The following is a 15,111-nucleotide window of genomic DNA, read 5'->3' on the forward strand; positions in this document are numbered from 1 at the left end:
TCACTTTCGGTCCCAGAGATATCGGCTTTTTCCGGTGCTAGATCGGCTGACATTGTAAAATCTCCAAATATCGGGCCGATTTGTCGGTCGATCTCTCGTTTCCCGTGTCATCCCTCTTCCACGTTGTTCTCTCAATGGAGTGCTATCGACTTTACGGTTTCTGTGAATCAAGCTAGTTTCATTGGAGGACATTCAAAGCTGTCTGTCGGACATGTCTGTATTTAAGAGTACGTTTTTAGGCAGCTACTTGTGGGAAAACTATAGGTTTACTGACCACCGCTGCGTGAGTGTGAAGAAGCCCAGAGGCGAAACGTTCTCAACTCAATCGACCCAGCCCAGTCGAACAGCTCTACTACGACGGAAAGATTCCTGGATGACATGAAAGGAATCCCGCGCGGTACTGATTTCGGAAACGCAGCACTCTCTCGTCACAGAATACATTTAGAAACTCGTGGACTGGCCAGGCTTTTGTAACCCCCATCTCCCCCCCTGTATCTCCCCCTGGTCCATGCGTGTCTTATCCGTGGACCGCGCAGAAGTCGAAGTCCTTGAAGGCGTCTTGCTGCTGCGGCGTGAGGGCGGAGGGAGAGGAGGGCGGCGAGAGCTCGGGCCGCAGAGCCGTGAAGTCGCTGTCGAAGTTGCTCACGTCCAGAGACGCCTTGATCACCGGGAGGAACGGGGGCGGCAGCTTCTTCAGCAGGAGCGCGTCCCAGTCCAGAGTCTGGGGGCCCGAGGAAAGAGCGTCACATGTGAACAGAGTTGGAGACAAGCACAACCATTAGACTAGGGATCACAGATTCAACACTGGTGTCAGCTTTCGGAGCCGATGCTGAATAAAATATAATATCGGATATCAAATATTCAATGCTGAACCGATACAAAGTCTAACTAATGATTTTGAACCTGGAGAATTTGTGCGTTTGAACCTTCACGAATGTATCTTTAATCGTCGCGCAAAAGGCCGTGGCTAGCAACAGCGAGCTAATGCTAACGGCAACTAATCAAAGCTGGGACAGAAACTAAAAGTGGCTCATCTAAAGTAATAAAATAAAATCGGTGGCTGCAGGTGTGGTCAAGTGTTTGTGTTTTAGTCTTCGAAATGCTGCGAAAGAATACAAAATGCAACAAAATGTGACAAAAAAGAGACAAAAAACAACAACAAAGCGTGCCCAAAAAAGCCAAAATGTGCCAGAAAAGCAAAATAACAACAAAAAGATTATGAAAGGTCGACGAAAAAGTGACCAAAAAACCTACGAAAACACAACAAAAAACCTACAAAAGAGTGGAAAAAAAAACATGACAAAAAACAAGCCGCTAAAGAGCGACAAAAACGTGCCGGAAAAGTAAAAATGACAAAATAAAAAGTGACAAAACTGTGGCAACAAAAAAACAAAACAAAAAAAAAGTTGCAGTTTCCTTTCAAATGAGGCATTACACTATTGCTCTCCAGTCAAGAAGTTTGTAGATTTGGGTAAAGCTGAACTGGAGACAATGCCCTCGGTTAAGGGCGACGGTAAGAGGTTAATGTAACTTAAAGCCTGTTCTATACCCAAGAATATTTAGTGCAGAAAAGTCCAGTGATCCTTGTTTAATGTTTTTCCATTAGGCCTAGTTTATTATTTACAAAATAGATACAATTGAATTGTAAGAGAAAATAAGACTTAATCAATCTCACAATGGAGAAAAGGAACATTCCCTTTTTCACTCACAGCAGCCACTTTTAACCTCTTGACTCCCACCTGAACATGTTTTCTCCAAATTCTCCAAATCTAAAAGCTTCTTCAAAACAGCGATAAAAAAACGAAAAGAAAATGAGGATGAAAAAGCAACAAAAAAGCGCTAAAAAGTGACCAAAACAGCGACAAAAATGACAAAAACTAAAAAAAAAAGTGACAAAAGAGCAACAAAAAACTGACAAAATCCAGCAAAAAAAGACAAAAATCCAGCAAAAAAAAAGACAAAATTACAGCAAAAAAAGACAAAAATCCAGCAAAAAAAAAGAGCCAAAAATCCAGCAAAAAACTGACAAAATCCAGCAAAAAAAGACAAAAATCCAGCAAAAAAATGACAAAAATCCAGCAAAAAAATGACAAAAATCCAGCAAAAAAATGACAAAATTACAGCAAAAAAGTGACAAAAATCCAGCAAAAAAAAGATAAAAATCCAGCAAAAAAAAGACTAAATTACAGCAAAAAAGTGACAAAAATCCAGCAAAAAAAAAAAACAGCAACAAAAAAGTGACAAAAATGAATCAAAAAAATAACTAGAAATGCGCCATTGCGATTGACTGCGGAAATGCGGGAAGCAAATGCAGAAATTGCATAAACTCTTCAAATTGCATAATCAAATTTGCATAAACTGTATAAACTGCATAAAATGGTAAAATGCATGAATGGGTTAGTTTGCATAAATTATGTAAATTGCATAAACTCTTTAAAATTCATAAATCCTAAATGGCATAAACTCTTAAGTTGCATAAACGCTTAAAAATGCATTAACTGGTTAAATCCCATAAAGTGGTTACTTTGTATAAATTGTTAATATTGCATAAACTTTTTAAATTCCATAAACTGGTCAAACTGTTGAAAGTGCTTGATTGGCAGAAGCTGCACAAATATATGAAAGTCCTGGAGTCTCCCCATTGGCTGGATTTGCACATACACACCAATGCAAAAATTTCAAACTCTCGTATAAAAAAACTGGAAATCTGCAGAAGGCCCATTTTTTCTCAAAACCCACAAGTTGCAGAAGCTGAACATGCACAAAGTGCAGAAATTGCAGAAAATGCAGAAAAAAGTGCAGAAAAGCATGGATTTGCGGCAGCCCCATTATAAGTCAATGGGAAAAATCTCCGACATTTTGGCCGATTGCGGAAAAACCGTAAGTTGCAGAAGTCCCAAAAGTAATAGCACCCTTCTCCTCAACATGCGGAACATTTTGATGCATAACTTGCATAAATTGCACAAAGCATGAAGGTGCTGAAAGCTGGAGAAAATCGGGAAAAAGATGGAAGAGGAATAACTAGAAATGCAATGGCTGCGCCATTGCGATTGACTGCGGAATTGCGGGAAGCGAATGCAGAAATTGCATAAACTGTTCAAATTGCATAAATTGCTTAATTTGTATAATCTAATTAGCATAAACTGGTAAAATGCATAAAATGTCATGTTGCATAAACTGCATAAAGTGGTAAAATGCATGAATGGATTAATTTGCATAAATTATGTAAATTGCATAAACGCTTTAAAATTCATGAATCCTAAATGGCATAAACTCTTCAGCTGCATAAACGGTTTAAAATGCATTAACTGGTTAAATCCCATAAAGTGGTTAATTTGCATAAATTGTTAATGTTGCATAAACTTTTTAAATTCCATAAACTGGTCAAACTGTTGAAATGGCCTCAGTGCTTGATTGGCAGAAGCTGCACAAACGGCTGAAAGTCCTGGAGTCTCCCCATTGGCTGGATTCCCCCCATACACACCAATGCAAAAATTTCAAACTCTCGTATAAAACAACTGGAAAACTGCAGAAGGACAATTTTTTATCAAAACCCACAAGTTGCAGAAGCTGAACATGCACAAAGTGCAGAAATTGCATAAAATGCAGAAAAAAGTGCAGAAAAGCATGGATTTGCGGCAGCCCCATTATAAGTCAATGGGAAAAATCTCCGACATTTTGGCCGATTGCGGAAAAACCGTAAGTTGCAGAAGTCCCAAAAGTAATAGCACCCTTCTCCTCAACATGCGGAACGTTTTGATGCATAACTTGCATAAATTGCACAAAGCATGAAGGTGCTGAAAGCTCTAGAAAATCGGGAAAAAGATGGAAGAGGAATAATAACTAGAAATGCAATGGCTGCGCCATTGCGATTGACTGCGGAATTGCGGGAAGCGAATGCAGAAATTGCATAAACTCTTCAAATTGCATAAATTGCTTAATTTGCATAATCTAATTTGCATAAACTGGTAAAATGCATAAAATGTCATGTTGCATAAACTGTATAAACTGCATAAAGTGGTAAAATGCATGAATGGGTTAATGTGCATAATGGGTTTATCTTATCTTATCTTATAAATTATGTAAATTGCATAAACTCTTTAAAATTCATAAATCCTAAATGGCATAAACTCTTAAGTTGCATAAACGCTTTAAAATGCATTAACTGGTTAAATCCCATAAAGTGGTTACTATTATTAATATTGCATAAACTTTTATATTCCATAAACTGGTCAAACTGTTGAAAGTGCTTGATTGGCAGAAGCTGCACAAATATATGAAAGGCCTGGAGTCTCCCCATTGGCTGGATTCCCCCATACACACCAATGCAAAAATTTCAAACTCCTGTATAAAAAAACTGGAAAACTGCAGAAGGACAATTTTTTCTCAAAACCCACAAGTTGCAGAAGCTGAACATGCACAAAGTGCAGAAATTGCATAAAATGCAGAAAAAAGTGCAGAAAAGCATGGATTTGCGGCAGCCCCATTATAAGTCAATGGGAAAAATCTCCGACATTTTGGCCGATTGCGGAAAAAACGTAAGTTGCAGAAGTCCCAAAAGTAATAGCACCCTTCTCCTCAACATGCGGAACGTTTTGATGCATAACTTGCATAAATTGCACAAAGCATGAAGGTGCTGAAAGCTCTAGAAAATCAGGAAAAAGATGGAAGAGGAATAATAATAAAGAACATGAAAACCAATAATTGACTGCGGAAGAATTCCGCAGTCAATCAATAAAAAGGTGACAAAAACACATAAGGGAAATAAAAAGTGACGACAATGGCAAAGAGGAGAGAATGCATTTGGTTTTGGCGGGCGGTAAGAGGTTAAGAAAGTCTCTTAGTATCGATTAATATCGGATATCGGCAGACGCTCAAACCCCCTGTATCGGAATCGGAAGTGAGAAAAGTTGGATCGGTGCATCCCTACATTAGACTGCTTCATAGCATAGATTGGAGCAACATCTGCGCACACTTTACCGAGTCCCCGCCCCCTTTTGGATGAAAGAAACAGATCTTATTCTACAGCAGTTACACAAGCTGATGTTACTGATGTAATTATCACACTGGGATTAAGCTCTTCGGTAAAAGAGAGAGTGCTGTGTGAGTAAAACATGCGGGAATGACTCTCCTGCTGGTCCTTTTGGTAAGTGACCCCAAAAGTGGACATGCTTCGTACCCTGCTTTCAAACCTGTTTCTTATGGCGTTTGGTGTAAAAAGTTTAAGAACCACTCGCAGTCGACGTCCAGCACTCACCTCATAGAACTTCTCTCCTTTGATCTCGTTGGCGTCTCTTTCTCCGGAGCCGAGGCGTTTTAAAGGGTTTCTCTTCAGCAGCTGCAAAACAAGACGAGACATTTCTAATTCCCCTTCGTCCGACAGTCCGTCCCGCTGAGGAGGCCGGCCTACCTTCTGCAGAGTGACCACGGCGTTCGGGGGGATCAAGGCCGGGTACTGGATGTCGTCGTTTACAATACTGTCGAACACCTCCTCCTCGTCTTCACCGGGGAACGGAGACTGAAACACACACGTGAATACGCCGTTTGTACAGCATTTAACCCCCACCTGAACCGACCACCTGGGCTAGAGTAATGCCTAATTTGAAAGCTTAGGCCGACAAAACTGATCTAAGCTCTTTCCTCGTTTTTGTTGGCACGTTTTCACCACACTTTTATTTCGTATTCGTCACGTTTTTTTTTTTTTTGTGCTGTTAATGGATACAGAACAGATTAATCACACTTGTGAAATTCGATTAATGCCGATTCATTTTTCTCTAATAACTATATTCATTATTAATACTTGGCCGACACAAACCTTAAAGCATTTGCTTAGATTTCATTAACCAAATATTCACAGTTTCATATTTCTATTGGTGCTGAACATTTTGAACAGAATCTGCAAACTTTTCGGAACAGAAAGTTTAAGGACAAAATTAAAGTCATTTTAGCACAATTAGATAGGCCTCTTTGATGCATAAGTAGCTCTCTGTCCTCTTGTAAAAAGGTTGGAGGCCCCTGGTTAGGGCTGTGCAATTAATCGAAATGCGATTACAATTTCGATTATTACACTAAACGATTACAAAATTAGCATAATCGAAACGATACAAAAAAAACATTTTCTTTTTTTTTTTGCAAAGCAGACTTGCAGTATTTCATGACGCTGGGATTATTTTCCCTTCGCATTTTTGTTCAAACTGTTGCGCTGTGTGATGATGTCATCAGGCCGCGCTGCTCAGTTTGCTTGCGCAGGTGTGAGGGCTGGCCAGCAGGGGGCAGGTGTGAAACAGAGACCTCTCCTTAATCGAGGCAAACTTGAAATCATTTGTACTTTAATGACTGTTCAGAAAACAGAAAATATTCAGCATAGTTTTTTTTTATCAATAAATATATAAATAAAATAAGGACTTTTTTGTGTGTGCGTTTGGTCAAAACAAATGATGCGATTAAACGCGATTAATCATTTTGTCGATTAATCGTGAGTTAAAGCTTAAACTTTGACAGCCGTCCTTTTTTTTGACATGTTTTGTTTGATCGCTGTTACATTACACTAAAACATAAAATGCTGCTCCCCACTCTGGAACTACATAAACCTTCACCGGTGAGGGATCTCCGCACCAGAGGAGACGTGGAGATCCCACACAGAAGAACATTTGGACAAACTGTGACGTCCATCAGGGGAGGTCAGTTTTGGAACAGCGCCGACAGATCTAAGAAAATACCCGACTTACACCTCTTTTAAAAAACAACTTAACCATCACTTTAAGGTAAATCAGTCCTGCATTCATTTTAGCTGAAATTTAAAATGGATTGTATATTTGTTTTCCTTCAATTTCAAAATTGTTCCTATGGTAGATTCTCACCGAAGCCGCTCATTTATGAGTGAACACATACGGAATTGTGTTTTAAACAAAACATTTTTTTGACATAAATTCTTCCATATTTATGTCAACATAAACACAGAACCAGCACAGAACCTCTGGCCCTCAAGGTGATTTTGAGAAACATAATTCAGAAAGTACTTTCACATTTTTAAGGTTAAATGGGAGAAATACTGTCAATACACCCAATTAGGTCATATCATGTACAACTCTGGCATTTGTAGAAAGTGCACTGGAAAAAAATAAATAAAAAATTATTGAAGAAATGGCAGAAACCTACTAGAGATTCAATCTAAAGTTTGAGTAGTTTTTGTCTGGTCTTAGATCAGATAAAACATTTTATCGCCAATGCCAACAAGTCATTATTCTCTTAAAGGGATATTTCAGGATTTTTGACATAGGGCCTCATTTCCTAGTTATCCTGAGTGTTGCTGGTTTCTGGGGATATTTTTTTTGTAATTCATGCAGTTCTTATGTTTGAAGAGTTACGTGGAGCTAGGCTAGTGCAAGGCTAACATATTTCTACGATATCAGCCTGCATTAAACTGACCCGCTCCACAGTGCACCTGAGGCAAATCACTTATAACACCAGACTAACCATATAAATGTCTGTGTCGATAGAATAATTTTAACCATTTTGCATTTAAAATACGCTATATTTGAACAACATCAGCTTTGTGTTTGTATAAGCTACGCAGCGGCGCAGTGATCTGCTAGAAAATAGTCCCTCAAAATGCGTCAGTTTTATTCAAAAAATTATTCTATGGACACAGACATTTATATGGTTAGTCTGGTGTTATAAGTGATTTGCCTCAGGTGCACTGTGGAGCGGGTCAGGCCTTGCATTAGCCTAGCGCCACTAAGCTCTTCAAACATAAGAACTGTATGAATTACAAAAAAAATATCTCCAGAAATCAGCAACACCCTGGATAACTAGGAAATGAGGCCCTGTGTCAAAAATCCTGAAATATCCCTTTAGGTCAGATTATATTGTATAATTGATGTGAAAAATGTAAAACAAATCTTTTTAAAAGTAGAAGTTCATTTGTCTGATTTCAAAGTGGGTTTAATGCTTGTTCCATTGGCATTAGCATTTGTATCTTAGATTAGTCCAAAAAGACTCAAATTCAACATAAAGAACCTTTATTCAAGCAATTTTAAGTCATTTAAGATGGTAATTCTTCCAGTGTAGTGTTTTACTCTGACCTAAAACTGGCGGCTTCGGCCCTTGGTCTTTATTACAATGAAAAAAATTGGCCCTCGGTTAAGAAAACTTGCCCACCCCTGGTTGAATGCCTTCAATGAGAATTGTAGTGTGTTAATAATGTTAAAAATAAAGAAAAGCCAAGACATAAAAAGTGTTTTTTCGGCCTGTACTGTACATTGTATCTCGTGTTTGACCTGCCTCGGGACTGCAGACGTAAACCAACAGTTTTGCTATAATCTGGCACATTTACAATTTGTGAACAACTTGTATGATTGTTCATTCATGTGTGTTTTCCCAATCAATTAAAAAATAAATAAATATATAAAATAACCAAATCTTGACAATAAAAACTAGGAACCTTAGATGAGTTTTGTAGGTCTTAGCTTTCAAATGAGGTCTATTGTCTGTAAGCTCAAGTCAAGAAGCTTTTAGATTTGGGTAAAGCTGAACTGGATATGGTTAAAGCTAGGCCTGTCACGACAACAAATTTGAAGTTTGATATATTGAGGCCGGAAAGTATTGTGATAAACGATATTATTGACTCTAAAGATACTGGAAACTGTCAACTCTCAGGCATAAAAATGACATCATCATATCCTAAAATACCGCAGAAGCTGCAACAACCGTGAAATATATTGAAACTGAATTTCCTTCAGTGAAAAATCAAAGTTTTACAAAGAAAGAATGGGGAGAAATGCTAATAAATGTAGACGATAAATATCAAACCCAAAAAGGTATAATTTATCTTTATTGAACGATAAGTCGATATAGTATATATTGTGACTGCCCTAGTTAAAGCCACACCCTGTAACATTTCACCCGATAAATAGACTCAAATTTTGTTTTATAATATATATTTTTATTGTTTTATTGAAGAAAAAAAAAAGAACAAACAAATGTGTGTTTGTTGTGAGCGTTTCACCTCTCCTCAGACCTGACTGTAACTTTATACATAAAGACGGCATCTCTGGAATCGCCCATATATGGTCATGTTTGAAAACAGTTAAGGGGAAAACAATTTTGAAAAAATCAAAACTTTCTTTAATTATTCAAAAACTACTGTAACAAATGCAGAATTATGAATATAGTTTTCTACTACATAAAGATACAAAGACATGGAGAGGAGCAAAGTGGTTCAACAGCCCATAAATACATAAAAAAACGGAGAATGCTAACATGATGCTACATGTTAGCATCGGGCTAATGCTAACAGTTAGCTAGCACTAGCTACAACTGCCGTTTTTTAACTTCTACTGAACAATCTGCTGTGAGAAAATATCCATATGGGCCCGATTTACACCTGATTTTATTTATGTGTGGTAAATAAGTTCATATTTCACCAGAAAATGGTTAAAAAGAGTGAAAAATTGTGTTTCTCTAAAGATTCTATTTTCCCCCTCGGTGAAGCCACGCCCCCTTCTATGACGAGATGCCGTCTGTATCTATAGTGGGAGGGGAGGGGACGTCTCCAACTCGTCTCCATGGAGATGTTGACTAAAGGCAGCCAATTATGAGAATTAAATACGCTAGGTTCCAAATCTGTTCTTTGATTAACCACTGCAAAACAGCATTTTCTGTGTCGAGCTGGTCATTAGGAGCCTACTTTGCACTGATGGAAACGGCATGTTACAAAATGTTACACAGTGAGCCTTTAAAATGGGGGTCAAAGGGTTCACGTAACAACTACACTGCAAAAAGTATTTAACTAGATCAGTATAAACATCTCAATTTGAGCATAATAATCCAAATTTTAGTTGTTTTGACTAGGTGAGTTGTTCTTGGGCATTTTTCCTAGATTATTTCACTTGTTCTGAGATGTTTCTGACTCGTTTCGATACATTTCGTCCTTATTTCAGGTAATTTTCTTTGCCAATGGGGTAAGAAAAACGGTCTTATCTCATTGGCAATTTTACTTTCTTATTTCAAGCGAGATTTACCTTAGAACTGGTCTGAAATGTCCTCAAACAAGCAAAGTAAACTTGGTCCGATCAGGAAAAATGTCAAAATTAGCGAAAAACGAAAGATATATTTCCTCAATTCAAGTCATTTAAAGCAGTACTAAGTAACTCTTCCCCCTAGAGGCCATAAGCGCAACTGCAGGTGTAGTAGCAAGTTACGATTTTTTCACTTTTTAATTGTCTTGGAGAGTAAATACTACGCTGACAGGAAAGGCGAAGGGAGAGAGGGTTACTGTGCATCCAATTATACAATGGAAATATTTTTTTTCACTCAAACTTGGCTGTAAATACTGTTTAAAGTGACGTTAGCCCGCAGTTAGCTTTACCCGTTAGCATGTTAGCCTCTAATTCGTGATTACATTAGTGTGTATTGCTTTCTCCGGACCGGTGGCAGTCAAGTTGCAAACATGGTTTTCTGGCCAGAGACACCAGGGGGAGATGAAAGACCCTCCAATCATCCCATAAACACTTGTATTTCCCCCACAGGGACTACGGAAAGGATTTATTAAGGTAAACACGTTACTTAGTACTGCTTTAAGACAATGCTTGATATTTACTTTTTGTAGTGTACTGTCCGTGTTTCTCACCTCCCCCACCAGCATCTCGTAGATGAGCACCCCCAGCCCCCACCAGTCCACGGCCCTGGTGTAGTTATCGTCCGTCAGAACCTCCGGAGCCAAAAACTCAGGCGTCCCACAGAACGTCGAGGTGCGGTCCCCGTGGCCCATCCCTGGAACAAGGAGACAATGACAGATTACACTTGTACTCAGTGTGGCACATTCATAACAAGAACACACTTTAGTTCTTATTTAAGTGTTATGACTGATAACTTTGCAGCTTCAAAATGATGAAGATTGTGCCCGCGCTGTATCTGAACGACAGCAGGGCCGTGATCTGTGGTTTTTCATCACTGCTTCCCGAGCAGGAAAAGCAGGAAAAAAAGATCAAACTGAATTCTATATTTGAACATTAAGGTCGAACTCAAGGCGGTTTCATTGTTTTGAAGGATGCTACATGTGGACTGTCGCTGTGGTTTGTTGGTATAAATACACAAATAAAGCTCATATGGATTCATCACATTATTATTCATGCATTTACTGATATCAAGCTGCTGTTTGCGAGGCTTAGCTTCCATGGTGCGTCAGTTTGTGGATGGATATTTATTATTATTTTGAAGAGTAACGTGACCTAACACTGCTTGTAACATGTAACATCTCCCTCATCATTAAACTAAGCGCCTCCAGGGGTCCGTTATCCAGCCTCCACTTGGACTCTGCTGTAGTAGACATGTAACCGATGTCTCACCTTCTTTGCAGAGGCCGAAGTCTGTCATTTTGACGTATCCATCTCTGTCCAGCAGGATGTTGTCCAGCTTCAGGTCTCTGCAGGTGAAACACAGGTGACGTTTGACCTCAGTGACTCGGCCTGAGCGTGGGCTCTGTATACACTCACCTGTAGATGATTTTGTTCTGATGGAGGAACTCTAACGCCAGCACCACACAGGCCGAGTAAAACCTGTGGAATACACATTAAGACACAGCTGGGGTGAGTAGGGGAAAAACAGAGATATGAGTGTGAAACTTAAGCTGTAGATCACTGACATGAATATGAGGGAAAAGGGTTTTCTCTCCTTTATGTTTTCATATAAAAATAAGTTATTTTATGTGTTAAAAGGATCAAAATTGCCTATATTTTTGGCAACTAGTGCCAGGTTTACATTCATGGTTTTGTTGATATATTAGTTCCCCTCCTGGAACCGCCACCTTAACGTGGTGGAGGGGTTTGAGCACCCGAATGATTCTAGGAGCTCAGCGCAGACGGCTGCTTCCACGACCTGGCAACGGAAGAAGATGGATGGATATATTAGTTAAAACATTTTTTTTGCAGACGGGATTTTGGATCTTGTTTAGTTTTAAGCCAGTGAAGCAGTGTTAATTTCGTCGACTAAAATATTTAGTCTTAATTTTAGTCAGTGATCATTTTGACGACTAAAATTGAACTAAAACTAAATTAAAAGTTTTTCATGAGACTAAAACTATGACTAAAATGTCCAGATATTTTAGTCGACTAAAATAAGACTAAATAAAAATGAAAGGGAGCGACTAAAATCATCCAAACTTCTATTGAGCGTCTGAAAAAGCCTCATATCATTTAAATTCTCTGCCAAAGGATCAGCTCTGAGCTTTGTTCATGTGGAGCAGCTCCATGAAGCAGAAGAGCTTTATTAAATATGATTATAATACATATTATAAAAGCAAAGCCGACTAAATTAGTCTTAAATTTAGTCGACTAAATTGACTTGCAATTTTAGTCGACTAAAACTAGACTAAAATTGAAAAGATTTTTTTGACTAAATCTCAACTAAAATTAAATGACATTTTAGTCAAAAGACTAAGACTGAAACTAAAATAAAATATGTTGTCAAAATTAACACTGCAGTGAAATAATAATTATGTTAGTGAAATAATCAAAATTTGCATTGTTTTGCGCAGGGAGTCCTGTATCTTTCTACCATTTCGACCAAATGTCTGTATCCAACGGCGACGCTCTTTATCGCTCTTCATCGCTCTATTTTGTTCATGAGACTGATGGTGGAGGGGGCGGGGTAATGAGCAGAGACTGAAACTCCGGTGAGGATAGGGTCGCTATGACTTGGAACTACAAAGGTGTTTACCACAGGTGAGAGTAGCCGTTAATAGAGGGGAGGGACTCAGCCAAACTAAACCTCCCAATGGTCTTTAATTAGTCTGCGATCTGAGCTGGAAACTTTAGTGTCGCTGACAAAGCCTTTTGGATGAAGAGGAGAAACCTTCTGTTACACTTCAACTACAGAGTACAGACAATGACTCGAGAGCCAGACAATGACTCGAGAGCCTTCATCGAAGATACACAACTCCTGTACGACTGAGAGCCTACACAGACATAAAATAATAATAATGTACATATTTTTTCCACCAAATTTTTCTCACGACCCCCAGGTTGAGAACCACTGCACCATTTATAGTGTATTGTGTGTTTGAGTTCACGTTTCACTTTACTACAACAGTGCACTCGGAATTTCCACTTCACAACTGGAAAAGATCCTCTTTATCAGAGCACGTGAAGCCGGCGTTACAACATCAGACAGCAGCAGGACGGAGAAGAAGACACACCCGTCAGCAACATTTGGCCCAGGGTAAAGAACGGACCTTACTGAGCAAAACCAATGTAATGTTTGGATTCAGCGCTTCAGAACTTTCCTAGACCTGCTCACCAAACGTAGGCACCACATGTGTTGTAAACCAGGGCAGTCAGGATCTGTGTCTTTAAAAAGCACAGCTGTGTCACTGGACACGCCTCATCCCAGACCAGGACACAGAGAGAGAGACAGACATTTGTGTGAAGACTCTGTTGCTCTCCCTGAAGACTCTGAGGACTGAAGAGTGCAGCGCCTGGACTGAGGTGAGTCTTGAGTCAGAGAAAAGCTCTGTTTGAATCAAGCTGGGAGTTTCAGAGCCGCACAGTCACAACAGGAAGTGTGATTGTGTTGGGGAGAGGCTCCGCCTGTTCCTCTGGACTATGGAGCCTTTATAGAAATGTAGCGGAGCAGAAAGTGTTGCATTTATCTTTTCAAATGGAGCGCAGTAAAAGTAACAAGTTCTCAACACAAATAGTCCTCAAGTAAAGCACAGAACCTCGGTAACTAAAGTACAGCACTGGAGTAGATTGACTCCGTTACTGAAACATTTCACCCTTGGCAGAAAAAACTCTTCGTACAGAGGTGAAAACTGTGGCCTGTAGCTGCTTATACATTTTGGAAAACTTAATGAAATAAGCAATCAGTAAAAGGTGCAACAATAGCGTTGATAACATTTATATGGGGAGTAAAAAACTTTCCAAAGAAAATTCCATTTGGTCGTTCCAATAAAAAAAAATTAAAAATCAATGGAACCCTTGTCCTATTTTTCATGGTATAATTGCACAATTTTACAAAATGTCAAAGGCAAATGGAAACGTTGTTTTTCTCATTGCTTATACCATAAGGTTTTCTTGTTCTCGAGGAAAATCCCAGAACAGTGGAAATCTAAACATAGTGAACCGGACTATGCTGTTATTCTGCTCTTGTGTCGTTTTGTTGATTACCGTCTATTTCCTGTTTGTTGGACTTTCCACAAATGCAACAGGCCCCGCCCCCTTACCCAACCTTCGGATCTAAACGTCAGGGACACTGGGATACATCCTGGATACTTTGCATTTGCCTGAACTTTACATTGTCTTGTTTATTGTTTTGTTTCATTGCTTTAATGTTTGTGCAGTCCCATTGTGATATTGGGCAATACAAAACAATTGATTGATTGATTGACGTCTGCCCAAAGCTGCTGCAGAACCAACAGGAGCCGAGAGAAGAGCCATCTCTGTTTAGATCAGTTTAGTATTTAGCCTTATTTAACCTCTTAACTCCCGCCTGGACCGAGAGGATCTTTTTCCTCACGTCATCAGATTTTTTTTTCCATCATTTTTTTGTTGGGTATTCAACTCATTTTTGTAACTTTTTTGTCATTTTTTGTCAAATTTTGTCACTTTCTTTGTCTTTTTTTTTTTTCATTTTTTCGTCAATTTTTTTTAATCAATTTTTTGTCTTTTTTTTTTATTTTAATTTTTGTCATTTTTTTGTGACATTTTTGCCACTTTTTCATCAATTTTTCGTCATTTTTTTGTCAACTTTTTCTCACTTTTTTGTCACATTTCCATCATTGTTTTCGTCTCAGTTTTGTTGCTTTTTCACAGCTTTTTTCCAGAAGCTTTTGGACTGGGGTGAAGCCAAACTGGAGAAAACATGCTCGGTTCAGGTGGGAGTTAAGGGGTTAAAGATTTACAAACACCGTCTACTTTGTTCTAGATATTATTCACGTCCAACTCTTCCAATCTTTACAACCTTATAGATATTTATTTAATTATTTATTTACAGATTTAAGAATATTAAATACAATACCATCAGATTTAAAGTCCTTACTTGTTTACATGCCGACAAAACGTTGGTACGTTGGATTCGGACACATGTTTCTTTGACACAACAACGCACATCGTA

General features: G+C 38.7%; 1 protein-coding gene across 2 annotated transcripts in view; it reads right to left on the reverse strand.

Annotated features, from left to right (window-relative positions):
- Positions 1 to 276: 276 nt before the first annotated feature.
- The window catches only part of LOC306971170 (serine/threonine-protein kinase N2-like), a 46,313-nt gene continuing 31,478 nt past the window's right edge, over positions 277 to 15,111 (reverse strand). The window contains exons 15-20 of one of the 2 annotated variants that reach the window (XM_079567344.1): positions 11,496 to 11,558; positions 11,349 to 11,425; positions 10,631 to 10,773; positions 5,411 to 5,518; positions 5,258 to 5,338; positions 277 to 721 (exon numbers count right to left, since the gene is read on the reverse strand). In XM_079567344.1, the coding sequence (XP_079423470.1) occupies positions 518 to 721; positions 5,258 to 5,338; positions 5,411 to 5,518; positions 10,631 to 10,773; positions 11,349 to 11,425; positions 11,496 to 11,558 (676 nt within the window). In that variant the 3' untranslated portion in view covers positions 277 to 517. Of the gene's footprint in view, positions 722 to 5,257; positions 5,519 to 10,630; positions 10,774 to 11,348; positions 11,426 to 11,495; positions 11,559 to 15,111 lie in introns of both variants that reach the window. The other variant, XM_079567343.1, reaches the window with a different exon arrangement.

The sequence above is a fragment of the Gobius niger genome (assembly GCF_951799975.1).
Source record: "Gobius niger genome assembly, chromosome: 1".
Taxonomy (NCBI): Eukaryota; Metazoa; Chordata; class Actinopteri; order Gobiiformes; family Gobiidae; genus Gobius; species Gobius niger.